The sequence below is a fragment of the Trachypithecus francoisi genome, unplaced genomic scaffold, assembly GCF_009764315.1.
Source record: "Trachypithecus francoisi isolate TF-2019V2 unplaced genomic scaffold, Tfra_2.0 Lachesis_group9, whole genome shotgun sequence".
NCBI classification, from domain to species: domain Eukaryota; kingdom Metazoa; phylum Chordata; class Mammalia; order Primates; family Cercopithecidae; genus Trachypithecus; species Trachypithecus francoisi.
Window position 1 is genome coordinate 66,513,863 of NW_022681474.1, and position 24,052 is coordinate 66,537,914.

Consider the following 24,052-nt stretch of genomic DNA (forward strand, 5'->3'; position numbering starts at 1 on the left):
TTAGAGTTAATATTTATTGGGTTTTTACAATGTGCCAAACACTGTGCTGGATTATCTCTTTTAATTCAATTCTCATGACAGCCCTATGATCATGATTTCTATTTAACAAATGAGAAAACTGAGGCACATTGAATTTAAGTAACTTGCTCAAGGCAACAGGAAAGAATTAAAACTTTTGGAACTTACTACTCTAATAGAACAGCTTTAACTACAAACAGTTTTTAAAAGTTTTGGCAAATTCATGGACCTACAACCAGTTGTTAAAGTAAGTTAGATATGCCAGAAGATGTTTTAAATTCTAACCATCCTCTCTCACACTTAGAGCCTGAATTTCAATTAGATTATATGTCACATATAAGTATGTATAGTAAAACAGTGATATGTTATGAAAAAGGAAGTGGCATCTTATCAAAGAGAAGGGAACATCTTTTGTGGTAAATTATGATAGTTTTTCATGGTTTCATCCTCATGAAAAGTTTATATATGAATCATATTATCAACTCAATTCTTTCAAGACTTCATGTAGAATGAAAACCACTAAGTTGTTTTTGAGATCATCAAGATTAGAATTATTTAGCCCAACATTTCCCCAAAAGTATTCTGTAGAACATGTCTTGAAAATATGGAAAAGGAAAAAAGTTGTTTCTTTTTGTAAGTTATCAATGCTGCACATGTAAATTCCCATGAATGTTTTGATGCACATTAGCACATTAAAGTTGTTGAGAAATATTGCCACGAAGAAGCCTGTTTAACTCTGCTTAACTCAGAATTTCCCAAATGTTTTTGATCCCAGAACTCTTCCATAGTATATTGATCCTGGGACTTTCTGAATCCATACTTTGGGAAATGTCAGTTTGGAATTTTTCTAATAATATTTATGACAATATTAGCTTCTACTTGGAATCAAAAGAATCATAGTGGAGAAACTTCAGTGCCCTTACAGTTTGATATTTTACCTGAAGTAGAAAGACTCTCTGATAATATGCAATACATGCAACTACCTAACAATACATGATCACTAACAATGATAACAATCTCAGTTTTCTCAAACAGTGAAGCTGATTTTGGACAATTCTAATTGTTGGAGACATATTTCTCAAACTGAGCTTAAAAACTGCCTCCCTGCTATTTCAAATAGTAGGTCTAGTTTTGCTTTCTGGAGCAACACAGAATCAAGGCAATAGAAAAGGCTCTTTTCAAATAACTGATGATTACTCTTGGGACTTACCTATGTCTCCCCTTTTCTAGGCTAAAAATTTTTTGACTTTTGAATGTTCCTTATATGGTAGTTCCAGACCACTCTAAATACCATAGAATTTCTGTGTATTTTTCAAATTGACTTATATTTCTTTGTATGACTTTTAGTTTCCTGCTGAAATTTTCAATCTTTATTTTGATTTACTTGACATGGTGAGCAGAACTGTCTGATTCGGAAGGTTTGAGAACTCTGGTGTTTGGACTCCCAGGGTGCCTGCTTCTGCTATCATTTTCCTTGCTTTTGCTCATGGTGTCTTGTCTTAGAATGTGAATGGCTATTTTTGATTGGATACTGAACATTGCCTCTTCTGAAACCCATTTCAGGTAATTTCTCACTGCCTTATTAGTTCTTTGATATTTTTAAGATGAATTGTTTTATCATCAAACCTTATTTGTTTCCTTCAGCAGAGGATCAGACTGAATTTCCAATTTGCCATTACAAGAAATAGAAGTTCCCCTAATCATCTCTGTAAATCCTTTTCTATGCACTCTGGATTGTAGGTAACTTCCATAAAATGTTGAAATCAATGTCTTGAAATCAAAACAAACTCCCTGATGTGAACATTCCGTGATATAAATGTACAATTACATCCCTGATTTAATGTCTAACATGATCTTACCTATCACAGTAGCCTTGTCATGTTGTTGATTTTGAAAACAATTAAAACCTCCAACTCTCTGAGCTCAAACTACTCCTAATGCAGATCTTCCTCCTGTGATACTAGTTTTTTTAAAAAAATATGTAAAGGTAGAAGTTACATTTATATTCATTGAACTTTATCTTATTAATTCTAGCTTTTTGTTACAGTCCATCAGTATCCTTTGACTCTCAATTTTGTCTTCTTTTCCTAACCTTATATCATTTTCAGATTTATTCATGAAAAATTGTTTAATGACATGGAAAACAGTATTATATCTTTCTTTTAGATAATACCAATCAAATATGAACACCCTTTGAGTAAAGTTGTTGAAATGAGCTTCAAGCTTGCTTCATTGGGCTGCTGTATAAACCATGCTTCTTTATTTTTTCCTTTCTTCTTCTTTTTTTGTTTGTCACTCAAATTTTATTGTGTACAACATTATCTAACAAAAATTCTATTTGCTTTATACTAAATATAAAATAAGAATTCATAATGAAACAAAACCTACCCAGAGATACATTCTCATCATTGATTTAGACCTGAATGTCTTTACAATCCAAAACTTTAGAGGTTCAAACAATGATAGTTAAGTACATATATGGGGTACAAATTACAATGGAAAACAGCAATGATTTCCTCATAAAAGCTGTAAGTTCTTAATTATAAATAGAGATAATAAATGCTTCACATGAAATATACAATGAACTATCATAAAATATGCATACATTATATATGTCAAATATACTCGGCTTCATAATTTATGGTCAATGTTGTTATTCATACACATATACACCCATATATATATACACACACATATATATATAAAAGAGTTTTCTAGGTATCTTTTGAAATTACTCAAGCACATACGCTATGGAAAAACAGATAGAAATATAAAATGTTTCAGACATCATTAGTTTATTTTCTGCTAGAAGACACACGATGCTCCCCTTGTGAATCTATGGAGTTAAGAGTTTCTGCCCTTTCACTCAGCATGTCACCTGCCACTAAACCGAAAGAGAGGTCTGTTTTAGCTTCCTACTTCCCATAATCAGGATGAATGAGTGGAATGAAGGATACATGATTGCAAGAGTTTGGCAAAGCAGGAATACAAGTTTGCTCTGCTGTGTCCTAGGATTCCAAGTTGATGTGATTAGACACAGAAAGTAAATGGCAAATAATATGAGGAAGGAGATCACAGTTTGCAAAGCTTTTCTGTGGACCTCCTCAAGCACTTCATGAAAGACCTTCTTGAAATCAAGATATATTGTTTGTGGCATTGTGGATTTATCAGTCTAGTAATCTCAGTTATTAAAGGAAATGAAATTAGTTTGGCATGACTTGCTTTTTAATGACCCAATAAGAGCTGTAAGTGACCATTTTTTGCCTACTTTTATTTCTTTTCTCTTTTGTTCTGACCTTCATTTTTTAAATTACCCATAATCCACTTACTTATGATGCAAAACCACTTGTTTGCTGAGATCTTCTTGCACTTAAGGTCTCAATAAAATTAGTTTAAACCCTCATTCTGTGTCCTATCAAGTATAATGTTCTCCCCCAAATTTCTGCAAATTCCTTGGGAGCTCATATTTTCAGGGTCAACTCTGGCTCCAAGCTTTTGCTTCCACTGAATTACTTTCATTTATAGATTGTCTTTCTATCTCTATTCTACATTATGTTCACCCAGAATCTGGAGTTGGCCTTTTCCCCTTTCACAAATAGACACACACACACACATTCTCTCTCTCTCTCTCTCTAACCCTACCAGAGTAGGCCAGAATATGTGAATATAGCAAACCTTACAGAAACTTACAGGAAGATGGAAGGGAGGGATTTCTATATTGCAACAATATATTCTAAGTGGCTTCAATTTGTATGTTAGAAATCTTCAAAATTTTATTTAGCAACTCCATCTCATTGCCCTTCCACATTTTTTCTCTCTAGCTACTTTCCCTCAGACTTCTAAATTCTGTTTATGGGAATGCAGTAAAGAATAGTTATCTCCTTAGCACTCGACTTGGCCCCTGCTTATTTGTGTCCTTAGGATATCACTACCCACCTTAAATTACTCATTAAGGTATTTTCTTCAGTATAGGTAGTGCCCTTCCTAAGAAGAATTCCGTAGTCAGCCACCACACTCCCCAATCCTACTATATAATAATCTATTATAGATTTTTGGTGGGAGGAGGGTGTCCACTTTAAAGATGCGAATTTCTCCTGGGCACACACTTTTTTTTCTCCCAAAACAGAGGACTGCCTTTTTATTTCTTGCCCTTATTTTGCATGTAATGGACAAAGGCCTGCCTTTCTTCTCCTCCGTCTTTACTATTTCATGCAGGCTTCTGGATTTTTTTTTTTCCCTCCTGACACTTATACAAGTTCCTGCTACATTTTCTGTTTTCGTTCTTTATTTCATAGCATTAAAGAATTGCTCTGAGCTCATAATTTTTTTAAGTGGTCTTACTCTTATTTTCCTTCTTGTGAGATTTCCTACGTAACAGATTTTTTTTCAACCCTGTTGAAGTATATTTCGAGTATGATCCCGAATAACTGGGGTTACAAGTGTGCACCGCCATGCCAAGCTAATTTCTGTACTTTTAGTAAAGACAGGGTTTTGCCATGTTGGCCAGACTGGTCTCAAACTTACTTTCCTTCTTATGACTTTTCCTACATACCAGATTTTTTTCAACCCTTTTGAAGTATATTTCCTTTTAGATGTCAGATATATGAGATGTTACTCTCTTTTAATAGCATGTATCTATATATTTCCCGATTTTGTAAAGCTTTCTTATTTCTATTAAATTATACTCTTTCCACTGAGACTGCCACAGGAGAAGCAATTACAATAGAACATTTCCAAGGACATAGCCTGAGACCACCAACTAGTGTAAACATGGGTCACTGAGCAACCCTGAAACAGACAAGTACTGCTAAATTAAATAATCAAGGATTCCTGACATGGCACTTTTAAATGTGTCTAGTTCCTTAAGGAAATGTATGTGTTCTTTTGGGGAAAACAGGTCCAAATGAAAGGTAATAGGGGACACAGGGAAGAAAAATGCTGATATTTCAGTATTTCATCAATCGTAGAAACTTAGAAAGGCATTTTGGCTCTATTGTCACCATTGTTTATAAATTTTTTATAGGAATTTAAGTCAAAATGTTTCTCTCTTTGATACTGTTCAAGTTTTTCAAGCTTTTCTGTACTATTTGTTCTCCTTAAGATTCCACATCTTGTTTTATTGGCATCTGGATTTTTTTTTTTTTTTTTTGAGACAGAGATTTGCTCTTTTTGCACCACTGGAGTGCAATGGCACAGTCTCAGCTCACTGCAACTTCTGCCTCCCAGGTTCAAGCGATTCTACTGCCTCAGCCTCCCAAGTAGCTGGGATTACAGGCGTGCACCACTATGCCAGGCTAATTTTTGTATTTTTAGTAAAGCCAGGGTTTTGCCATGTTGGCCAGGCTGGTCTCAAACTCCTGACCTCGGGTGATCTGTCCACCTTGGCTTCCCAAAGTGCTGAGATTACAGGTGTGAGCCACCGTGCCCAGCCTGGCATCTGGATTTCTAAGGGTCAATTTTATTTGGAAGAAAATAGGTTTGCATGGCTTCTGCTTACTGGGTCATGACATTGTGGGGAGAAAACATGGCTTTTGGCAGCATGGAGACCTTGCTTGAATCCTGGCTGTGTTGTTGATTAGCTGGGCAATTTTGGGAAAGTTAAAAATCTGTGAGCTTTGGTTTCTTCTTCTGAGTTATGGGGAGAATATAACTTATTCTGAATACCTTGAAAGGGTCTTGTGAAGACTGAATGATATTTGATATGAATTACTTGGCAAGAACTGGTATAAGTTCTCTTTCATCTTCTTTCCCTGTTCCATCTTTCTCCACTGTGGTATCTTGCTCCCACTTTTTGGCCCTTGGAGTGAAATGATGTACTTATTCCTAAAAATGAAGGGAAATTTGACTATTGAGTTGAACTAACTTTTCTAACTTTTTCCATTTATCATACCATAGTCAGGTTTTACTTGTTTTGGGAATGTTGATCCCTTTGGATTAGGTAATAGACCAACATCTTACAAGAAATGGCTCCAGAATTCAACAACTTTTGTCAAATGTATATTTAACATTTGTCACATAATTTTTTAAAGCATTTGTGGACAAACAATAATTCTGACTGTGATGAATATTTATTTTGACAGAAAAATCACACTACCATATTGGCAGCTGAGACTTTTTGAGGCCACCCTCTATTTAAAAGGCAGATATGTACCAACAAAAAGAGTTTCTAAAGCCTTTTATTATTGAAGATATCAGCAGCTGATAAAGGGAAAATTACTGTATAATTAAGAGCTGTTAGGAGCTATGTATATTTTGTGGAAGATCTTACGCAAAATACGTAAAAGCATATTAAGATGTAAAGAAAAAGAGCAAGTCAAGACTGGTATTTAAGATGTGTATTAGTCTGTTTTCACTCTGCTGATAAAGACATACTTGATACTGGGCAATTTACTAAAGAAAGCGGTTTAATGGACTTACAGTTTCATATGGCTGGGGAGGCCTTACAATCATGGCAGAAGGCAAGGAGGAGCAAGTCACATCTTATGTGGATGGCGGCAGGCAAAGAGAGAGCTCGTTCAGGGAAACTCCTGTTTTTAAAACCGTCAGATCTCATGAGATTCATTCACTATCACGAGAACAGTGCAGGAAAGACCTGGTCCCTTAATTCTATTACCTCCCACCCAGTTCCTCCCATGACGTGTGGGAATTGTGGGAGTTACAATTCTAGATGAGATTTGGGTGGGGACACAACCAAACTATATCATTCTGCCCCCGGCCCCTCCCAAATCTCATGTCCTCACATTTCAAAACTAATCATGCCTTCTCAACATTCCACCAAAGTCTTAATTCATTTCAGCATTAACTCAGAAGTCCACAGTTCAACATCTTGTCTAAGACAAGGCAAGTCCCTTCTGCATATGAGCCTGTAAAATCAACAGCAAGTTAGTTACTTCCTAGATACAATTGTAGCAGGACGAGCCACAGACAAAACTCCTCAGACACTGAGTTAAAGAAGGAAGGGGTTTATTTGGCCGGGGGCATCAGCAAGACTCCTGTCTCAAGAGCTGAGCTCCCCAACTGAGCAATTCCTGTTCCTTTTAAGGGCTCACAACTCTAAGGGGGTGCATGTGAGGGGGTCATGATTGAGCAAGCAGGGGGTACATGACCGGGGACTGCATGCACTGGTAATTAGATCAGAACAAAACAGGAGAGGGATTTTCACAGTGCATTTCTATATAATGTCTGTAATCTATAGATAACATAACCGATTAGGTCAGGGGTCCATCTTTAACTACCAGGCCCAGGGTGTGGCGCTGGGCTGTCTGCCTATGGATTTCATTTCTGCCTTTTAGTTTTTACTTCTTCTTTCTTTGAAGGCAGAAATTGGGCATAAGACGATATGAGGGGTGGTCTCCTCCCTTACAGTGAGGGTACAGGCATTGGGTAAATACAGCTGTTACAAATGGGATAAATTGGTCAAAACAAAGGCGCTAAAGGCCCCATGCAAGTCCACAATCCATCAGGGCAGTCAAATCTTAAAGCTCCAAAATGATCTCCTTTGACTCCACGTCTCACATCCAGATCATGCTGGTGCAAGAGGTGGGTTCCCATGGTCTTGAGCAGCTCTCCCTCTGTGGCTTTGCAGGGTACAGCCTTCCTCCTGGCTGCGTTCATGGGTTGCCATTGAGTGTCTGTGGCTTTTCCAGGCGCACTGTGCAAGCTGTCAGTGGAGCTATCATTCTGGGGTGGGTCTGGGCTCCACTAGGTGGTGCCCCAGTAGGTAATCTGCGTTGGGCCTCCAACCCGACATTTTCCTTCCACACCTCCTAACAGAGGTTCTCCATGAGAGCCCTGCCCCTGCAGCAAACTTCTACCTGGACATCCAAGCATTTCCATAAATCCTCTGAAATCTAGGCAGAGGTTCCCAAACCTCAATTCTTGACTTCTGTGCACTTACAGGCTCAGCACCACATGGAAGCTGGCAAGGCTTCAGAAGTTGCCTTCTGAAGCCACAGCCTGAGCTTAACATTGGCCCCTTTCAGCCACGGCTGGAGCCCTGGGACAAAGGGCTCAAGTCCCTAGGCTACACACAGTGCGGGGACCTTGGGCTTGGCCCAGGAAACTGCTTTTTCCTCTTAGGCTTCCTGGCCTGTGATGGGAGGGGCTGCTGTGAAGGTCTCTGACATGCCCTGGAGACATTTTCCCCATTGTCTTGGGGATTAACATTTGACTGCTCATTACTTATGCAAATTTCTGCAGCTGGCTTGAATTTTTCCTCAGAAAATGTGATTTTCTTTTCTATCACATTGTCAGGTTGCAAATTTTCCAAACTTTATGCTCTGCTTCCCTTATAAAACTGAATACCTTTAACAGTACCCAAGTCACCTCTTGAATGCTTTGCTGCTTAGAAGTTTCTTAAACCAGATGCTCTAAATCATCGCTCTCAAGTTCAAAGTTCCACAATTCTCTAGGGCAGGGGCAAAATGCCACCAGTCTCTTTGCTAAAACATAACAAGAGTCACCTTTGCTCCAGTTCCCAACAAGTTCCTCATTTCCTGCTGAGACCACCTCAGCCTAGGCTTTATTGCCCATACACTTATCAGCATTTTGGGCAAAGTCATTCAACAAGTCTCTAGGAAGTTCCAAACCTTCCCACATTTTTATGTCTTCTTCTGAGCCCTCCAAAATGTTCCAACCCCTGCCTGTTAACCAGTTCCCAAGTTGCTTCCATATTTTCGGGTATCTACAACAGCACCCCACTCTACTGGTACCAATTTACTGTATTAGTCTGTTTTCATGCTGCTGATAAAGACATACCTGAGACTGGGAAATTTACAAAAGAAAGAGATTTAATGGATTTACAGTTCCACCTTGCTGGGGAGGCTGCACAATCATGGTGGAAGGCAAGGAGGAGCAAGTCGCATCCAATGTGAATGATGGCAGGCAATGAGAGAGCTTATGTAGGGAAACTCCCGTTTTTAAAACCATCAGATCTCGTGACACTCATTCACTATCACGAGAACAGTGCAGGAAAGACCCGCCCCCATAATTCAATCACCTTCCACTGGGTTCCTCCCATGACATGTGGGAATTGTGGGAGTCATAATTCAAGATGAGACTTGTGTGGGAACACAGCCAAACCACGTCAAGATATAAGAGGAGAAATAAGAAATAGAGACAAATATGGTACACTTGCTTTTGATTTGTCATGAATTTCCTATTGGAAATTTTAGGGAAGAAGAAAATTTTTTTCAAACGTATATATTTTTTAAATTTTATTTTTAATTAATATGGATACATAATAGTTGTACTTATTTATGGGGTACATGTGATATTTTGATAAAAGCATATAATGTGTAATGATAAAATCAGGGTAATTGGAATATCCATCATCTCAAGCATTTATCGTTTCTTTGTGTTAGGAACATTCTGATTCCACACTTTTAGTTACTTTGAGATATATGATAAATTATTGTTAACTATGGTCTTTATATTGTGCTACCAAACACCAGATTTTTTTCCATCTAACTTTATTTTTATATCCATTAACTATCCATTCTATATCCCCCTGTTTTGACAAGTAAAAATTATATACATTTATAGTATATAACATGATGTTTTAATATATGTATACATTCTGGAATGACTAGCTCAAGCTATTTAATATATATGCATTACCTTTTATACTTATCAATTTTTTGGTAGTGAGAACACTTAAATTTACTCTAGCAATTTTCATATGTATAATTTATTGGTATTAACTGCAGTCACTATGATGTACAATGGATCTCTTGAGATTATTCCTCCTGTTTAATTGAAATTTTATGACCTTTGACAATACAAATTTAAACCGTGTAAAATTTTTATTTTTTAAGAAAGAATCAGCATCTTTCCAGTTATCTCTGATTTGATTAATTAATCACCTCAGCAAATCATTATTTTTGTGTGCTTACTTTGTGGCAGTCACCATCACTCTAGTATGTGCTAGGGATTCAAATTTCTAAAAATACCATAATGATCCTGCTCTCCTGGAATTTACAGACTAGATCAAAAGTAAATTAATAATATGTTATCATGGTAGAGGTTGGTACAAACTGTTATGGAGGTGGGAATTGTATTAAGAGAGGGTATATTGAATGAATACTATGTGGCTGAGTTTGGAGAGTTGACTAGAGAAAGAAGGTAGTGGGGCAGAGGATGTTTTACCTGCAGAGGAGGATGTACGCTGAAAGACTTGTAATAGTCCTGAATGGCTGAGATGAAGGGTAAACTGTGTGGGAGGAACAAGAGTTGAAGCTGGAAAGGTAGGCATAGACCTAATTTGAAAGGTCTATGTGCTAAGTTGCAAAGTTTGAACTATAGTCTGAAAGCTAAGGGGAAACCATTAAAGAATTTTAAGCAGGGTAATGATGAGGGGATTTCACAAAGTTCATAGAAAAATGGAATTAAAAGAAAAAAATAAAAAGTATGAACTTTGTTTCTCATCATAAGCTCCATCAAGTTGAAGACACTTTTGTAAATAATGATACTAGCCACTTAGTTCATCCCTGAAGAACTGAATGTCCTGGAATTTAACTGTGCCAATGCAGTTTTTTTACATTATTAACTGAAGAAATATGAATGCCCTTTAAATATTTTTTGAGATTTGGAAACAAAAAGAAGTCAGAAGGAGCCAAACCAGGACTGTAAGGTGGATACCTCATGATTTTATATTGAAACTTAAAAGATTACCTTTGTTTGATGAGAGGAATGAGCAGAATGAGGAGGAGCTTTGTGGCAGAGAAGGACTCTGGTGAAGCTTTCCCAGTGTTTTTCTGCTAAAGCTTTGGCTAGCTTTCTCAAAACACCCTCACAATAAACAGATACTATCATTCCGTGGTCTTCCAGATAATCAATAAGCAAAATTCTCTGAGCATCTTAAAAACCGATTGCCATGATCTTTGGTCTCTTGACTGGCTTGCTTTTGCATTGACAGGGCCACTTCCACCTCTTGGTAGGTATTGCTTTGATTGTGCTCAGTCTTCAAGATCATACTGGTAAATCCACGTTCATCTTTTGTTACATTTCTCAGAAGGAATACTTAAAGAGCTTGATGAAATTAAAATTGTTGAAACATTTCATTGAAAGCTCTGGTCTTATCTGCAACTGATCTGTGTGCCACAATTTTGGCATTCATCCAGGGGAAGTTTGCTCAACTTAAAATGTTCAGTCAGAATTGTGTAAGTTGAACCAGTACAGATGTCTATAATGTTGGCTATTGCTTCTGGTGTTAATTGTTTGTCCTCTTCAATTAGGGCACAAACAAGATTAATTTTTTCCTTACAAATTGATGTGGATGGTCTGCTGCTGTGGGTTTTGTCTTAAACATCATCTTGACCCTTCTCAAAATGGGTTATCCATTTGTAAACTGCTGATTTCTTTGGGGGCATTGCCCATAAACTTTTTTTTTTTTTTTTTTATATGGTCTTGTTCTGTCACCCAGGCTGGAGTGCAGTGGTGTGATCTCGGCTCACTGCAACCACTGCCTCCTGGGCTCAAGCAATTCTCTTGCCTCAGTCTCCCAAGTAACTGGGATTGCAGGCACATGCCACCATACCCAGCTAATTTTTGTATTTTTAGTAGAGATGGGGTTTCACCATGTTGGCCAGACTGGTCTCAAACTCCTGACCTCAAGTGATCTGCCAGCCTTGGCCTTCCAAAGTGCTGGGATTACAGGCATGAGCCACTGCGCCTGGCCAAACTTTTCATAAAGCACCAATGATTTCATCATTTTTCCACCCAAGCCTCACCATAAATTTGATGTTTCTCACAGTGTCAAGCCCAGTGCTTTGCACAGTGATGCTGCTCTATAAACAATTATTGAATGACCCTTTTGTTCAGTCCTTGTTCACTACTGAAAAGGTGTCATGAGCTTAATGACAATGGTCTTTTCAATTTTATGGAATTTTTAAGTTTATAAAGCAGTAACCTATAAAGCTAGATTGCAAAATCTGTTAGGGTAAGAGTTGTTTCTCTTTTGTTTTCCTCTGTTTCTTACATGTCTGGTATGTTGCTCATTGATAAATGTTTGTTGAATGAATGTCTTTTATTTTTCCTCAACTGATTTCACAACAACTGAATGAAGTAGGCAGGCAAAGACAGTTTGTCCTGTGTTATAGATAACACAATCAAAATTGGAATAGTAATAACTTGTCCAAAGTGATGCAGTTTTAAAATGGCATAGCAAGGACTTGAACCTCAGACCTCAAGACCAATGTGCCTTCACCTACATAGAACTGTTTCTAATTTAGATCTCAAGCTCAATTTTGCCCTATGTTCCTAACTTTTATAATCATTCCTTACAGCAAAAAAAAAAAAAAAAAAAAAAAAAATCATTTGAGATATGTATGTGAGCTTTAATTTTCTGCTTCAGTTGTAAACTTCCTTTTAACGAGTGGTATTATCATCTTGTAAGTTCATTTGGAAAATATATATGAAGGTCAATGGATTAAGTTCAGAAACATTAAGTAATTTCTTTCTCTGTAATACTTTATTTTTGATTGTTCTGTGGTTGCTATATTTAAGTAAGGTAGATTAGCCATTTCTTATGCTTAAAATAATTTCTTTTTACTCTAAGTATTAATATTTATAAAACATCAATATGTTATTTCTTTGACTATTGTTTCCTTTTGCTTTAGTTTCTAGAAACTTTTGGCATTGTTTCAAACAGACAATTTAGGGACACTAAGATCACACTTGGTGATATAATGCTTTCCATCAGGCACTTCTTGGATACCCTTTTGTACACATATTGCTGTGAGTATGGGATTTCTTTTCATGCTACGGGTAGCACCCAGCACTTTGTATAAATGCATGAAATACTAAATAAGAAAAAAATGATGACTGTGGAGCTAGCTCTTGTTTTGGAGCAGTGCTACTTGATGTTTTTAAATTACGGGAATTAGTAGGCTGCTGGAGCTTTAGAGTTATTTGAATCAATTGATCTGATTATAAAAGGAAGCCAGGGCGTTGGCAGTGAGGGCGAGGAAAACTTTGTTTGCCAGAGCCTTGGCTGCATTTTTTTTTCCTGCTGTTTCAGCCTATTTCTTCGTGTCTTTCTCAAATTACTCCATGAATCTACATAATTTACATGAACTCATTGGATGCATAATTTGTATAGAACATTGGCTTAGTTTTATTCATATATGTATTGTCAGGAAAAAGGAGAAAAAAATGTATCTGGGAAAAGGGACTGCTGAGACAAAGTAGACATTTCCCTGTTGCCTTTTCTATGCTTCTTTCTTGCAAAATAATTTGTCAGCTATTTTAATGTGAGATGAACAATTATAGTTTCTGCTGTTTTATTTGATGGATTACTATTATTATTTCTGAGCGGAAATAATTTGATGAGAAAACATACTTTGGGAGTGTTGACAGTGCTTACTTTCCCAGTAAGTATTGGGCTTAGGGATATTGTTTTCCTCCACCCATTATCATCTTGTATGTCCAAGGTTTGTTTTGGGTTTAGTCTAATTCACTGAGCTTTTTAAAGTTTGAGTTTGGTTTATCATGAGTTAAAAAAAAGCACACAGGAAAAATTCACGGTTCAACAAATTATTCTGGGGTTTTTGGCTCATTTTAAATTCCCACTCAAAACTTTGAATAAGTAAAATCCAGGAGTATTAAAAATCTCTTGAATTAATTGTGCTTCCTTTCCCCAGCTTGTCTCCAACTGGGAGATAATTTATTTGGAGAAATAATCAATATAAAAAATTATGTTATCAATATAAATTAATTATCAATATAAAAAATTATCAATATCAAAAATTATCAATATAAAAAATTATCAATATTATCAATATAAAAAAATTCTGAACAAATACAGAAAATCTTGGAGGTTTGTTTCAATGATTAACCATTGTGGCCTGTTAGAAAAATGTTCAAGTGAATGCTCTTTAGAATCTAGGCCTCAACCTAACTTTTATCTTCCGTACTTCAGCGTTATTTGCAAAGTAAGATTATTGCTTTCACTCTTTAGCATCTTTAAGTGTAAATGTGTGCAGGTGGGGATGGGGTGTGTTCAATAGGGAGCTAAGCCAGAGCTACACCACAGGTTTCATATGACCTCTCCTTGACAATTAATTGCTTTTGTAAGCAAAAAAACTGCTTAAATGAATGAAATTATCATGGTTTTACAGTATTTTGAACTCTTTATTATCAATAAATGGAGGATGTAGTTCCTGATAACGAAAGTTCAAGCTGAACTCTCCATATGATACAAACTCTGACCTTTAGTTAAAATATTCTTGTGATGATGTATTGTTACTGGTTTTTCTCCATTTCTTCTTTGGCCATAGGCATATTACTGGGAAGTGATGGTTTTCTGTGTTTTTTATGTTGAACACTCTTTACAAGTGTGTTTGCTCTAAAGTTCCCATTTGGAGCTGTATAATGTTCACAGAGATAAATATGAAGAAGAAATATTTAAGAAGTAGAGCTAATATTTCTTAGGGAAGACAAAGTACAGGGGCTAAAACATGCTTTAGAGTTAAATGGATTTGTCAGTGAAATAGCTTGTATTATTTAAATCACAGATAAAATTACTTAAATTTTTTAGAATCTTAAATAAGGTTTTATTTTGATTTGAACATAGTGAGAATGAACCAAGAAATGGGCAAGGCACAGAAATGATTATACAATACGATAAATATTTCATATAAAGGTCATTAAAATTATGTTGAAAGAAATTTGTTTATTGTTATAAGTGGGAAAAATGAACTGATTTTGGCTGTGTTTGAAGTGTTGGGTAGAATTGGTTTCCATGTCAGACTCTTAAAAGACTTCCTGTCCTTTGGGGCTCAATTCAAATTCTCTTACGTCTTCTACGTGGTCTGAGTCCCTCAGTCAATATCAGTGAGTTTTCTGAGTTTTCACCAATGTTACCTTTATCTCTTTTTTTTGCATTCTCTTTACTACCTTGCCTTGTGTTAGAGTAAGGATAGAGTAGAAAGAACATGAACGTTGTAATAGAAACCCAGTTCAATCTAACTTTCTGAAACCCAGTTTACTGAATTGTAGAATGAGAAGAGAAATAGGAACTCCTGTGGTTCTTGTGAAGATTCAATTGGAAAGCATAAAGTACCTGGGACTGAGCAGGCACTCAGTAAGTGTCAGTGTCCATCTCATGTCCGAATTTCATGTCTAGTTTCTCCAATGGTCTAAGTTCCTTCAGGGCAGGAAATGTCTTTTATATTCATAGTGCCTTGTGCATATAGGTTCTAAATGATTATTTGTTGAATTTAATTTAATGTCCTGTCATGGAATCTTAGCACTGTTATTTCCCATTTCTTTTCCCTCTGTCACCTTGGATTGAGATAAACATGTTACTTTCATGAAATTAGGGATTTAATTCAGTAGAATGCCATTTTAATATGATTTATTTCATAGAGTCTGATATAGGAAGGGTCAAATAATTTCCCTGGAAACTTAATTATATTCTATAAAATCTTATTAGCCTGTCTCATGGCATCATAGTCACAGTGGAGTTCTGGTATGTTTAAGATGGTCAAGTCTCTATCTGGAGAAATCTGTCTAATGGCACAGAGTGAGAATATGGGAAATAAATGACATAAAGAGAGAGCAAATGCAAATGTCTTGCAAATTACATTACTTGACATTTTCAATCACTAACCCTCCAAAGTATGTTCTAATTTACTAAAATAAACCAAGAATCCAATTTCTTGTGAGCTTCCTTTGCTTACTTAATTATTAGTAGCAGACAGTATTCTGTAGTTTGTTGCAATTTTTCACCTTTGTATTTATCTAGTACCTGATTTAAAAAGAATGGGAGCATTCTGATTCAGCAGAACTGATCAGAACTCTCTATCTGCTCATAGCTCATCTGTGTTATAGAGCAGAAATAAGTAAATGTTTGCTGAACATGCCACATATGCTTTGATCATCAAAATGTTAAGTTTTCCTTCCTTCTTGAAATACAAGCTCTGAGAGATCTTCCTTGCTGAAGTTTGTTGGGTGACCTATTCTGCATAGATATTATTATAGAGGCAAACCAGATCCCATGCCATTATTGCAAAATATCATGTAAGCAACTACATTTTCATAAATTTGTTTGTTTCCATGATTGAAATGTGAGCACTCTTTAATGCTTCCTCATTATGATTTGAAATTATACATTCACTGTGCTTTTTAAAAAATTTAAAAGCAGAAGTGTATCTTAAAAGATGAACTTTCTTTTTTATTTTTTTAAACGAAGTGTGCTCTTTTGTTAGAATGAAGACTAAACCGGCTTCTCATGCATGCAATAATGTTGATTATACTTAGAATACGGTTTATAACTCTTCGTGTGTCCCTAATTATTTCATTGGAAGATAATTAGCTAGCATTTGTTATCACTGTATTATGAATGGGAGAAACTGAGGCTCATTATCGACTCTTTGTGTTAGCAAGTTGAGAATTTGCGAAAAATCTGCTGCTATCCTAACGATCTGCTTTTGTTTTCAATTTCAGTTTCAAAGGACATTTGAGTCTCTCAAAAATGTTGCCAACAAATCCGACCTCCAGAAAACCTACCAGAAGCTTGGGAAGGAGCTGGAAAATTTGGATTATCTAGCCTTCAAACGTCAGCAGGTAGGGGTCAGAGCTCTCCTTGGTGGAGGAGATGAACACTTTAGGCTTCCTGCCATCCTGCCTGTCACAGGTGCAGGTGGACCCGAGGAAACTTATCTTCTAATGGTTAGAGCAGAAACAGGTTGTGTTGTGCTGATCTGCTGTGTTCATATGGCTTCCCACAGTGTTCAATGTGGTCCTTGCTTTTAGATGTGTACTTTAGGGGTTTCCACATGTGTCCTTATACCTCGCTTAAAAAAAATTCCTGCTGGTTTGTGAAAATCCTTTGACTAGGGACGCTTCAGCGGCATAAAGGAAATCTCTATAATGGCTTGGCCAGTTGGCTTTTATATTTGACCTGGGGAGAAAAATCACCTTAAGACCAGGATAAGGTTGTGGGTGTACATGCAACATTAAGGAAAATAGTCATAAATATGCCAAAATATGAATCAATCTTTAGTTTTCTTTGATCTTTGAAGATGAGTAATTTGCTAAGTGTGGAAGATAGAAGGAAAATTTACTTTTCAAATGCAAGGTTTTTATTGCCTCCTTTTGTAGGCCCCAAGATAGAGAGCTGAAATAAACTTTTATAGGGTTTGTTTTAGAATTTGTACTTTATAACCGAATATTCATCATGATTAAATGCTGTGTGTTTTGGAGACACTGCCACAGTAGCTCACTACTCTTCCTAGGCTGGATCGGCTCCAGTTTCTTCGCAGCCACTAGGTGTCAGCATTGTCAAGCTTTTACTTCCACCAAAAGTTTATTCTGATCAGAATAGGCAGTTAGAGGTTTAGATAAGGTTGCATGAAATTCGGGAATGTGCTCCATGATGGATAGCGTCTAGAAAAATGACTAAATGTCTGACTTGCATGGCCAGGCATCGAGTCGATCACTTGAGAGACTTTCCTCTTAGCGTAGCAAAGGGCATGGCATTCTTGCCATTGCCTAATTCACAAGCTTTGGATCCTTTTGGATGAAGGTTTTCAAAGCGGAACTTGCTATACTTAGTTAAATCTCATGAAGTCAACATGATATGGTCTAGAATTATTGGGCCAAAAAGAGAATTGTGTTCTAGGTATCGCTCTATCACAGATGTTACGTGGACATTTAACCTTTCTGTGGCCCTATTTTCCTAGGGGGTTATATTTATTTTATAGAATGTTCCAGGACAAATACGTTACTTTTGCACATATATTAATTTACATGAAAAAGGATACAATGTCCATTTAAATTTTGTTTTTTTAAAAAATTAATGAGGGTCTAGGTATTAGCACTTCATGGTTACTGAGTGCTACTACAACAAACCCCCAGAGGATGCTGCTTAGCATTCACACCAGAGTCACTCCTCTGGCCTATGCAAGTTTTAGTACAGTTTTGTTTCCAAAACCTTCCGTGGAGGGGTATTTGAGCTGGCAGGCAGTAGTAGTCACTGTACTCTTCTGTTATCCTTTCTCATTAACACATTTTCAGTGATTGGATTCTTTTCCTAGCTAATTGTGAATTTGAAGAAGGTAAATACCTCAAGGGCAGAAGGGTAGAACTCTGGGAGAATGGCATTGAGGATAGATGGGTAAATTATATGTGCGTAAAGAAAAGATGAGCACATGGAGTGTGTTTTTATATATATATGCATATATAAATCATCTATACTATTTATTAAATGAAATGCATATGCCACGTGGTATGATTTAAACATTTATGAATGAAATCTTTAAATGCTTATAACAATACAGTGAGCTGGCTTTTATTAGCACCATTTTACAGATGAGAAAACTGTTAAGGAAGTTAAGTAACATACCTAAGGTCATGGAGCTAATAAGGCATGAAATGGCTTCAAATCCAAATCAAGTCTGACTTCAAACCTGGAGTGTTATGTCTTCTTGATGGGCAGGGTCAAAGGGTCAGAACATCAGCTCTTCTCTAGCTTGGTGGGATTTGTCTTTTATCTCTGATTCTATTCCTTTGAAGCTCCAAAACCTGATTAAGCACACACCAGGAAGTGTTTTTCTTCTAATAGAAAATATTCAGGTCTCTGTAAAATTGCCAATTTAGCAAGAAAGTTTCCTCTTTATAAGACAGTATTCTTTGTATTAGAGAATTAGTCATGGTTTGTTCCCTGGTCCAACCGTATTTATCATTCCACATTGGGACAGAACATAAGCTCCATAAGGACAGGGCCTCGTCTGTCACCTTTAATGCTGTATCCTCTCCAGTGCTTACAACAGTATCTGACTCATGGCAAATCCTCAGTAAATATTATTGGTGGTGTTGTTGCTATGAACAAAGAACCATGCCAAAAGGTTTGACCTCAGATTATAGGCAATTAAAATCAATGTGTTTTGCTACGCTTTTAAAATTCAAAAGAGCATAAGCCTTTCGCTTCCTGGACACCACGGGCTGAGAGATTGTCCCTTGCCCCTATGTATTATTGAGGTTTTCTCCTAACATATTTTATTCTTCTATCCACTTTTTAAAAGAAACAGAAAATGCCAGTGTTAACTCTGAATTATGGATGTCCAATGAATTGACTATAATTATTTTATTGGAGTCATCCATTAGGTTTTATTTTCTGTCCCCTTCTATGATATTTTTAACATTTTTGAGAGATTTTTGAGAGATTTCTTTCTGGGCACAAGATAGACTACTGGAGTACTTTGCTCCATTCTCACACCTCTGTTTTTCTGAGGTTACTGTGCTTTCTTTCCTGGGTGTGAACTTAGCATTTATTTATTTAAAAGAGTGAGTGCCAGTGCATCAGCTATTCCTTGGGTACAAGCATCTCTACATTTTCGTACTTTCAGAAAGACTAATGTTGAAATAGCTTTGATTGGAAAAGGTGAGAGAGGAGGTTGTGATACGTGAGGTGGTGGGTTTACCGGGAGGAGTCAGCCTGAAGTAAACAGATGACAAAACAGGATTAACTGGAGAATCTAGACACTCTTTGGGTTTTTACTATCAAAAGGTAGGTACAGTCTTGGAGTTTATCTGCTTGGGCTGCTTGGTTTTCATCCTTCTAGTTGGTGTGACATAGGAATGGTAATAGCAAGTTCCAGTTATTACATTGATCCCAGATTTATGTATTAATTTGAGTGCTTATAAATCAAGAGCTTTCCTTAGAGCTTTCATTTTGTGGAGTAAAACAAAATAAGGTTTGATAATGTGGACTCTAATGTAATTCATTCCTCTCTTTATCTACCCTTAAAACTTATAATAACATTATAAAACACATCCATTTCCAGAGGCTTCTGAAGTCTTTTGATATAAAATAAAGTTGACATTATTGAGTTGAACATTATATAGACTAAAGCACATTTACACATTGATACAAAAATAAGTAAAATTAAATTATTGCACTTCAGACCTACATGCATGTTGAAACACATCACATATCTGATTCTTGTCTCTCTGATCACGGCATGCTATTCTTGCCTTCTGACCTGTCCACAAGGTTTATATAACTTGGTATTTAGAATATACAGCCCCTTTCATTTTACATATTTAAATCATTCTTTAAAGTCAAACTGAAGTCTAGCCTACCTCGTAACACCTCCTCCTGTGACCTCTAGTCAATATGTTAACTCTTCACTCTTTGCCATTCTTAGCTTTTATCTGTGTCATACATTTTAGCATCTGATTGATGATATACTCATTGAGAATCTATGTAGTACAGTGATTAGAGTGTGAGCTTTGTAGTTACCCAAACCTGGTTAGACTGTTTGTACTGGGCACCTGAGTTTCTTTTTAAAAAGCATCAGAAAAAGAACCCCTAACTTAAACAGCTTGCTTTGAGGAAACAATATATCAAGTATAAAGTAAGTCCTATAAAATATGTATAAAGGACTTAACATTGCACCTGACATGTGTTTAGTATAACTGGTAGCTATTATAGTGTTCTGTGTTATTCTCATAAGCCATTTTCTTAAATAGGTTGTAAGTTCCATAAGGATATGGATATGTTCTTTATTTTGTGTACTTCTGTGCTGTACATAGGGTCCAGCACTGTTCTGAACATATGGAATAGAATGTTTTTGGACATACATAGTCTAGCAGTTGGTGATCTATGTAACAAAAAGAACATGTTGACACCTCTCGAGAAGGGAGCTGCAACGTTTGGTTCTAATATATTTCTAAGGTGGTGTCTCTTGATGGGTAGTTATGTACTGAGGACTTGTACTATGACAATCTGCTGGGGGAAGTGGGTCCGGTGTTCTGGCTAACATCCAATTCAGGTTAATAATTACATTCTATATACCCAAACTTCCTTATGCTTCTAGGTATTGTTCAGCACATGATACTTTGTTACTGATGATGCTCAGGAGTGAACAACTGCTTTTTTTTCTTTTACTAAATTGGGTGTGTGACCCCTTTTAGATAATTTCAAAGCCAGAAGGGTACATAATACCTTGTAGGATAAAAATTGAATTTAAGAAAACTTTTATATAAAAGACAAAAAATAGAAATAAGTTAGATAAAATTTATTTGATAAAAATGACTGAGGGTTAACATTCTTCTATTGACAAATAAAATTCTGCTTGTTATCTCTTATCTTTTTATGATAGCCATCCTAACAGGTGTGCAAGACAAGAGATAACAGGGGTTGGTCATGATGTGGAGAAAAGGAAACCTTTGCACATTGTTGGGAATGTAAATTGGTATAGTCATTTCAGAAAAAGTATAGAGGTTGCTAAAAAATATAAAATAGAGCTATTATAAGATCTGTCAATCTTACTTTTGGGTATATATCCAAAGAAAATGGAATCAGTATCTTGAAGAGATAGCTGCACTCCCACATTCATTGCAGCATTATTCACAACAGCCAAGATATGGAAACAACCTAAGTGTCTATTGACAGATGAATAACGAAAATGTGGTACACATATATGCAATGAAATATTATTTAGCCTTAAAAAGGAAGGAAATCCTGCCTTTGCAATAGTATGGTTGAACCTGGAAGACATTTTGCTAGGCAAAATAATCCAGACACAGAAATATGCATACTGTATGGTCTTACTTATATGTGGAATCTAAAAATGTCAAACTCAGAGAGGCAGAGAGTAGAGGGGTGGTTTCCAGGCATTGGTGGATGGAGGAAATTACTAGATATTGATCAAAGGGTACACATTTTCACTTATAAGATGAACAAGTTCTCAGGACCTAATAAACAGCATGAGTGATGATAGATGTGTTAATTTGATTGTGGTAATCATTATGCAATGTGTGTATATCTCTCAAATCATCTTGTTGCACACTTTGAATATATTCAATCTTTGTCAATCAAATATTTCAAAACAAAAAAATAAAATTCTAGATAGATAATGACTGACCACATAGAAAATACTCTTAGGCTTACCCTGGGAACTCGAGAACTCTGAGGATACAAGACAACAGTGTAGGGATCCTATGGAAGAAATGCTTAGAAAATGAAACTAAATAGTGCTAGGCTTGCAGTTGTACTATAGCATATAGAGAAGAAAAAGTTGATGAATTGCAATAATGTCCTTCAACCATGTAAGGACTTATAGCAAGAAAAATGTAATGAATGAGCTAGAATAATATTGCACTGGGAATTGCTTATCTGTAAGGACCTTATAAGGTAGGGACTAACTTTCCACTGGGGCTAACATTAAAATGGAGTTGTAAATATATTCTCTTTAAGACCTTTAAAAATAAAGACCAACCTGACCAACATGGAGAAACCCTGTCTCTACTAAAAATACAAAAAATTAGCCGGGCACGTTGGTGGGTGACTGTAATCGCAGCTACTCGGGAGGCTGAGGCAGGAGAATTGGCTGAACCCAGGCAGAGGTTGCAGTGAGCCGAGATCACACCGTTGCACTCCAGCCTGGGTGACAGGAGCAAAACTCCATCTCGAAAAATAAATAAATCAATAAAATAAAAAAATAACGTATGTATCTGGAATTATTTAGATGCAGTCTAAGGAAGGGTGTAAGTGGGCGCTGGACTCAGTGAGTACTAAGGGGAGGTGCTAAACTTCTAGAGCAATAGTTCTATAGCCATGGATTAACTTCAGTGGCCTTTGTAAGATGAAGTATGTTAATTGCTCAATTGGGAGGAGATTCTTTTTTTCCTTCTTCTGTAATTAATCTAACTGTCTTGGAAGAATTCTGATTGAATTATTTCTTTTAAGGGTAAGTGAACCAAGGACTGCTATATTAAAATATTCATGTATATTTTAGGTGGTAGTCTATATCTTATTTGCCAGATCAAATAAAATGATTATTTATGCCATTTATAAACCTGTTTCTGAAGATTTCAAAGCATTTCAGACATCATTTAAAAATTTATTGCCCGAGACGGGCGGATCACGAGGTCAGGAGATCCAGACCATCCTGGCTAACACGGTGAAACCCCGTCTCTACTAAAAAATACAGAAAACTAGCCGGGCGAGGTAGCGGGCGCCTGTAGTCCCAGCTACTGGGGAGGCTGAGGCAGGAGAATGGCGTAAACCCGGGAGGCGGAGCTTGCAGTGAGCTGAGATCCGGCCACTGCACTCCAGCCTGGGCGACAGAGCGAGACTCCGTCTCAAAAAAAAAAAAAAAAAAAAAAAAAAAATTTATTGCACAGGTATAAAAAATGTTGAATTATTAAACACTGTGCTAAGTTCAAACCAACCCAAACATATTTTATTCTAGCCACTACATATACAATTTCATTTTTATTCAATTATACACAGTTGTTTGTCCCAAAGGAAAAAAGAATATGATGTTACATTTATTCTTTAGTTTTCTGATACAGAGAAAAGAAGGTTGGATGCATCATGCAGGGTCATCCTGAGTCGGTAACAAATTTAGAATTAATATTCACATTTCCTAATTTCTAGCTTACTGCAATAACCATTTGACCATTTTCACTGCTTCATAAACTACAGATCTTTATAGGGTGATTTGTTTTTCTATAGTCACAGTCTGAAGAAAAAAAACATATGGATTTTTTAATGTAAGAAATTTGCCTTTATTTTAAAATGAATGATTAAAATGATGTATATTATACATTTGTCCTCCTTCTAAAATTTGATTTCCACACTGGATAGTTAATGGTCATGACAACTAAGTGTCTTCTATTAAATTAGCAAAGTAAAAACATTATAGAGACATCTTTTAATTCCTAAGGTTTGCTATTCTGTTTCCATCTGTTGTCTCTGGGACTCAGTTTATTGGTGGTACTTAGGTAGAAAGCTGTTGAGTCAAGCGTTAGCTGATTTTCATGCACCAGAGATTTATTAATTTTTACATGGTTGTTTGCTATACAATAGTTTGCCCTGTGGGCAGTTTATGGCTACTTTATAGTGGAGAATGTTTATTGAAATAGTTAATTCTTTGTTATGGGTTATTTCAAAATTTACAATGCTGATAGGAATTCCAGAGATGGCAAAACAACAACAACAACAACAAAAACAAAAAAAAATTCAGTGTTTGCATCAATATGGTGCTTATTTGTACATGTCTTTTATTGACATACCTAAGGT

The 24,052-nt window shown here is 36.3% G+C and overlaps 1 protein-coding gene across 2 annotated transcripts in view; it reads left to right on the top strand.

Moving 5' to 3' along the window:
- CTNNA3 (catenin alpha 3) overlaps positions 1 to 24,052 on the top strand; it is a 1,797,749-nt gene that overhangs the window by 139,075 nt on the left and 1,634,622 nt on the right. For both annotated transcript variants that reach the window (XM_033209585.1, XM_033209586.1), the window contains exon 5: positions 16,465 to 16,584. In XM_033209585.1, coding sequence (XP_033065476.1) covers positions 16,465 to 16,584 — 120 coding nt within the window. The remainder of the gene's footprint in view (positions 1 to 16,464; positions 16,585 to 24,052) is intronic.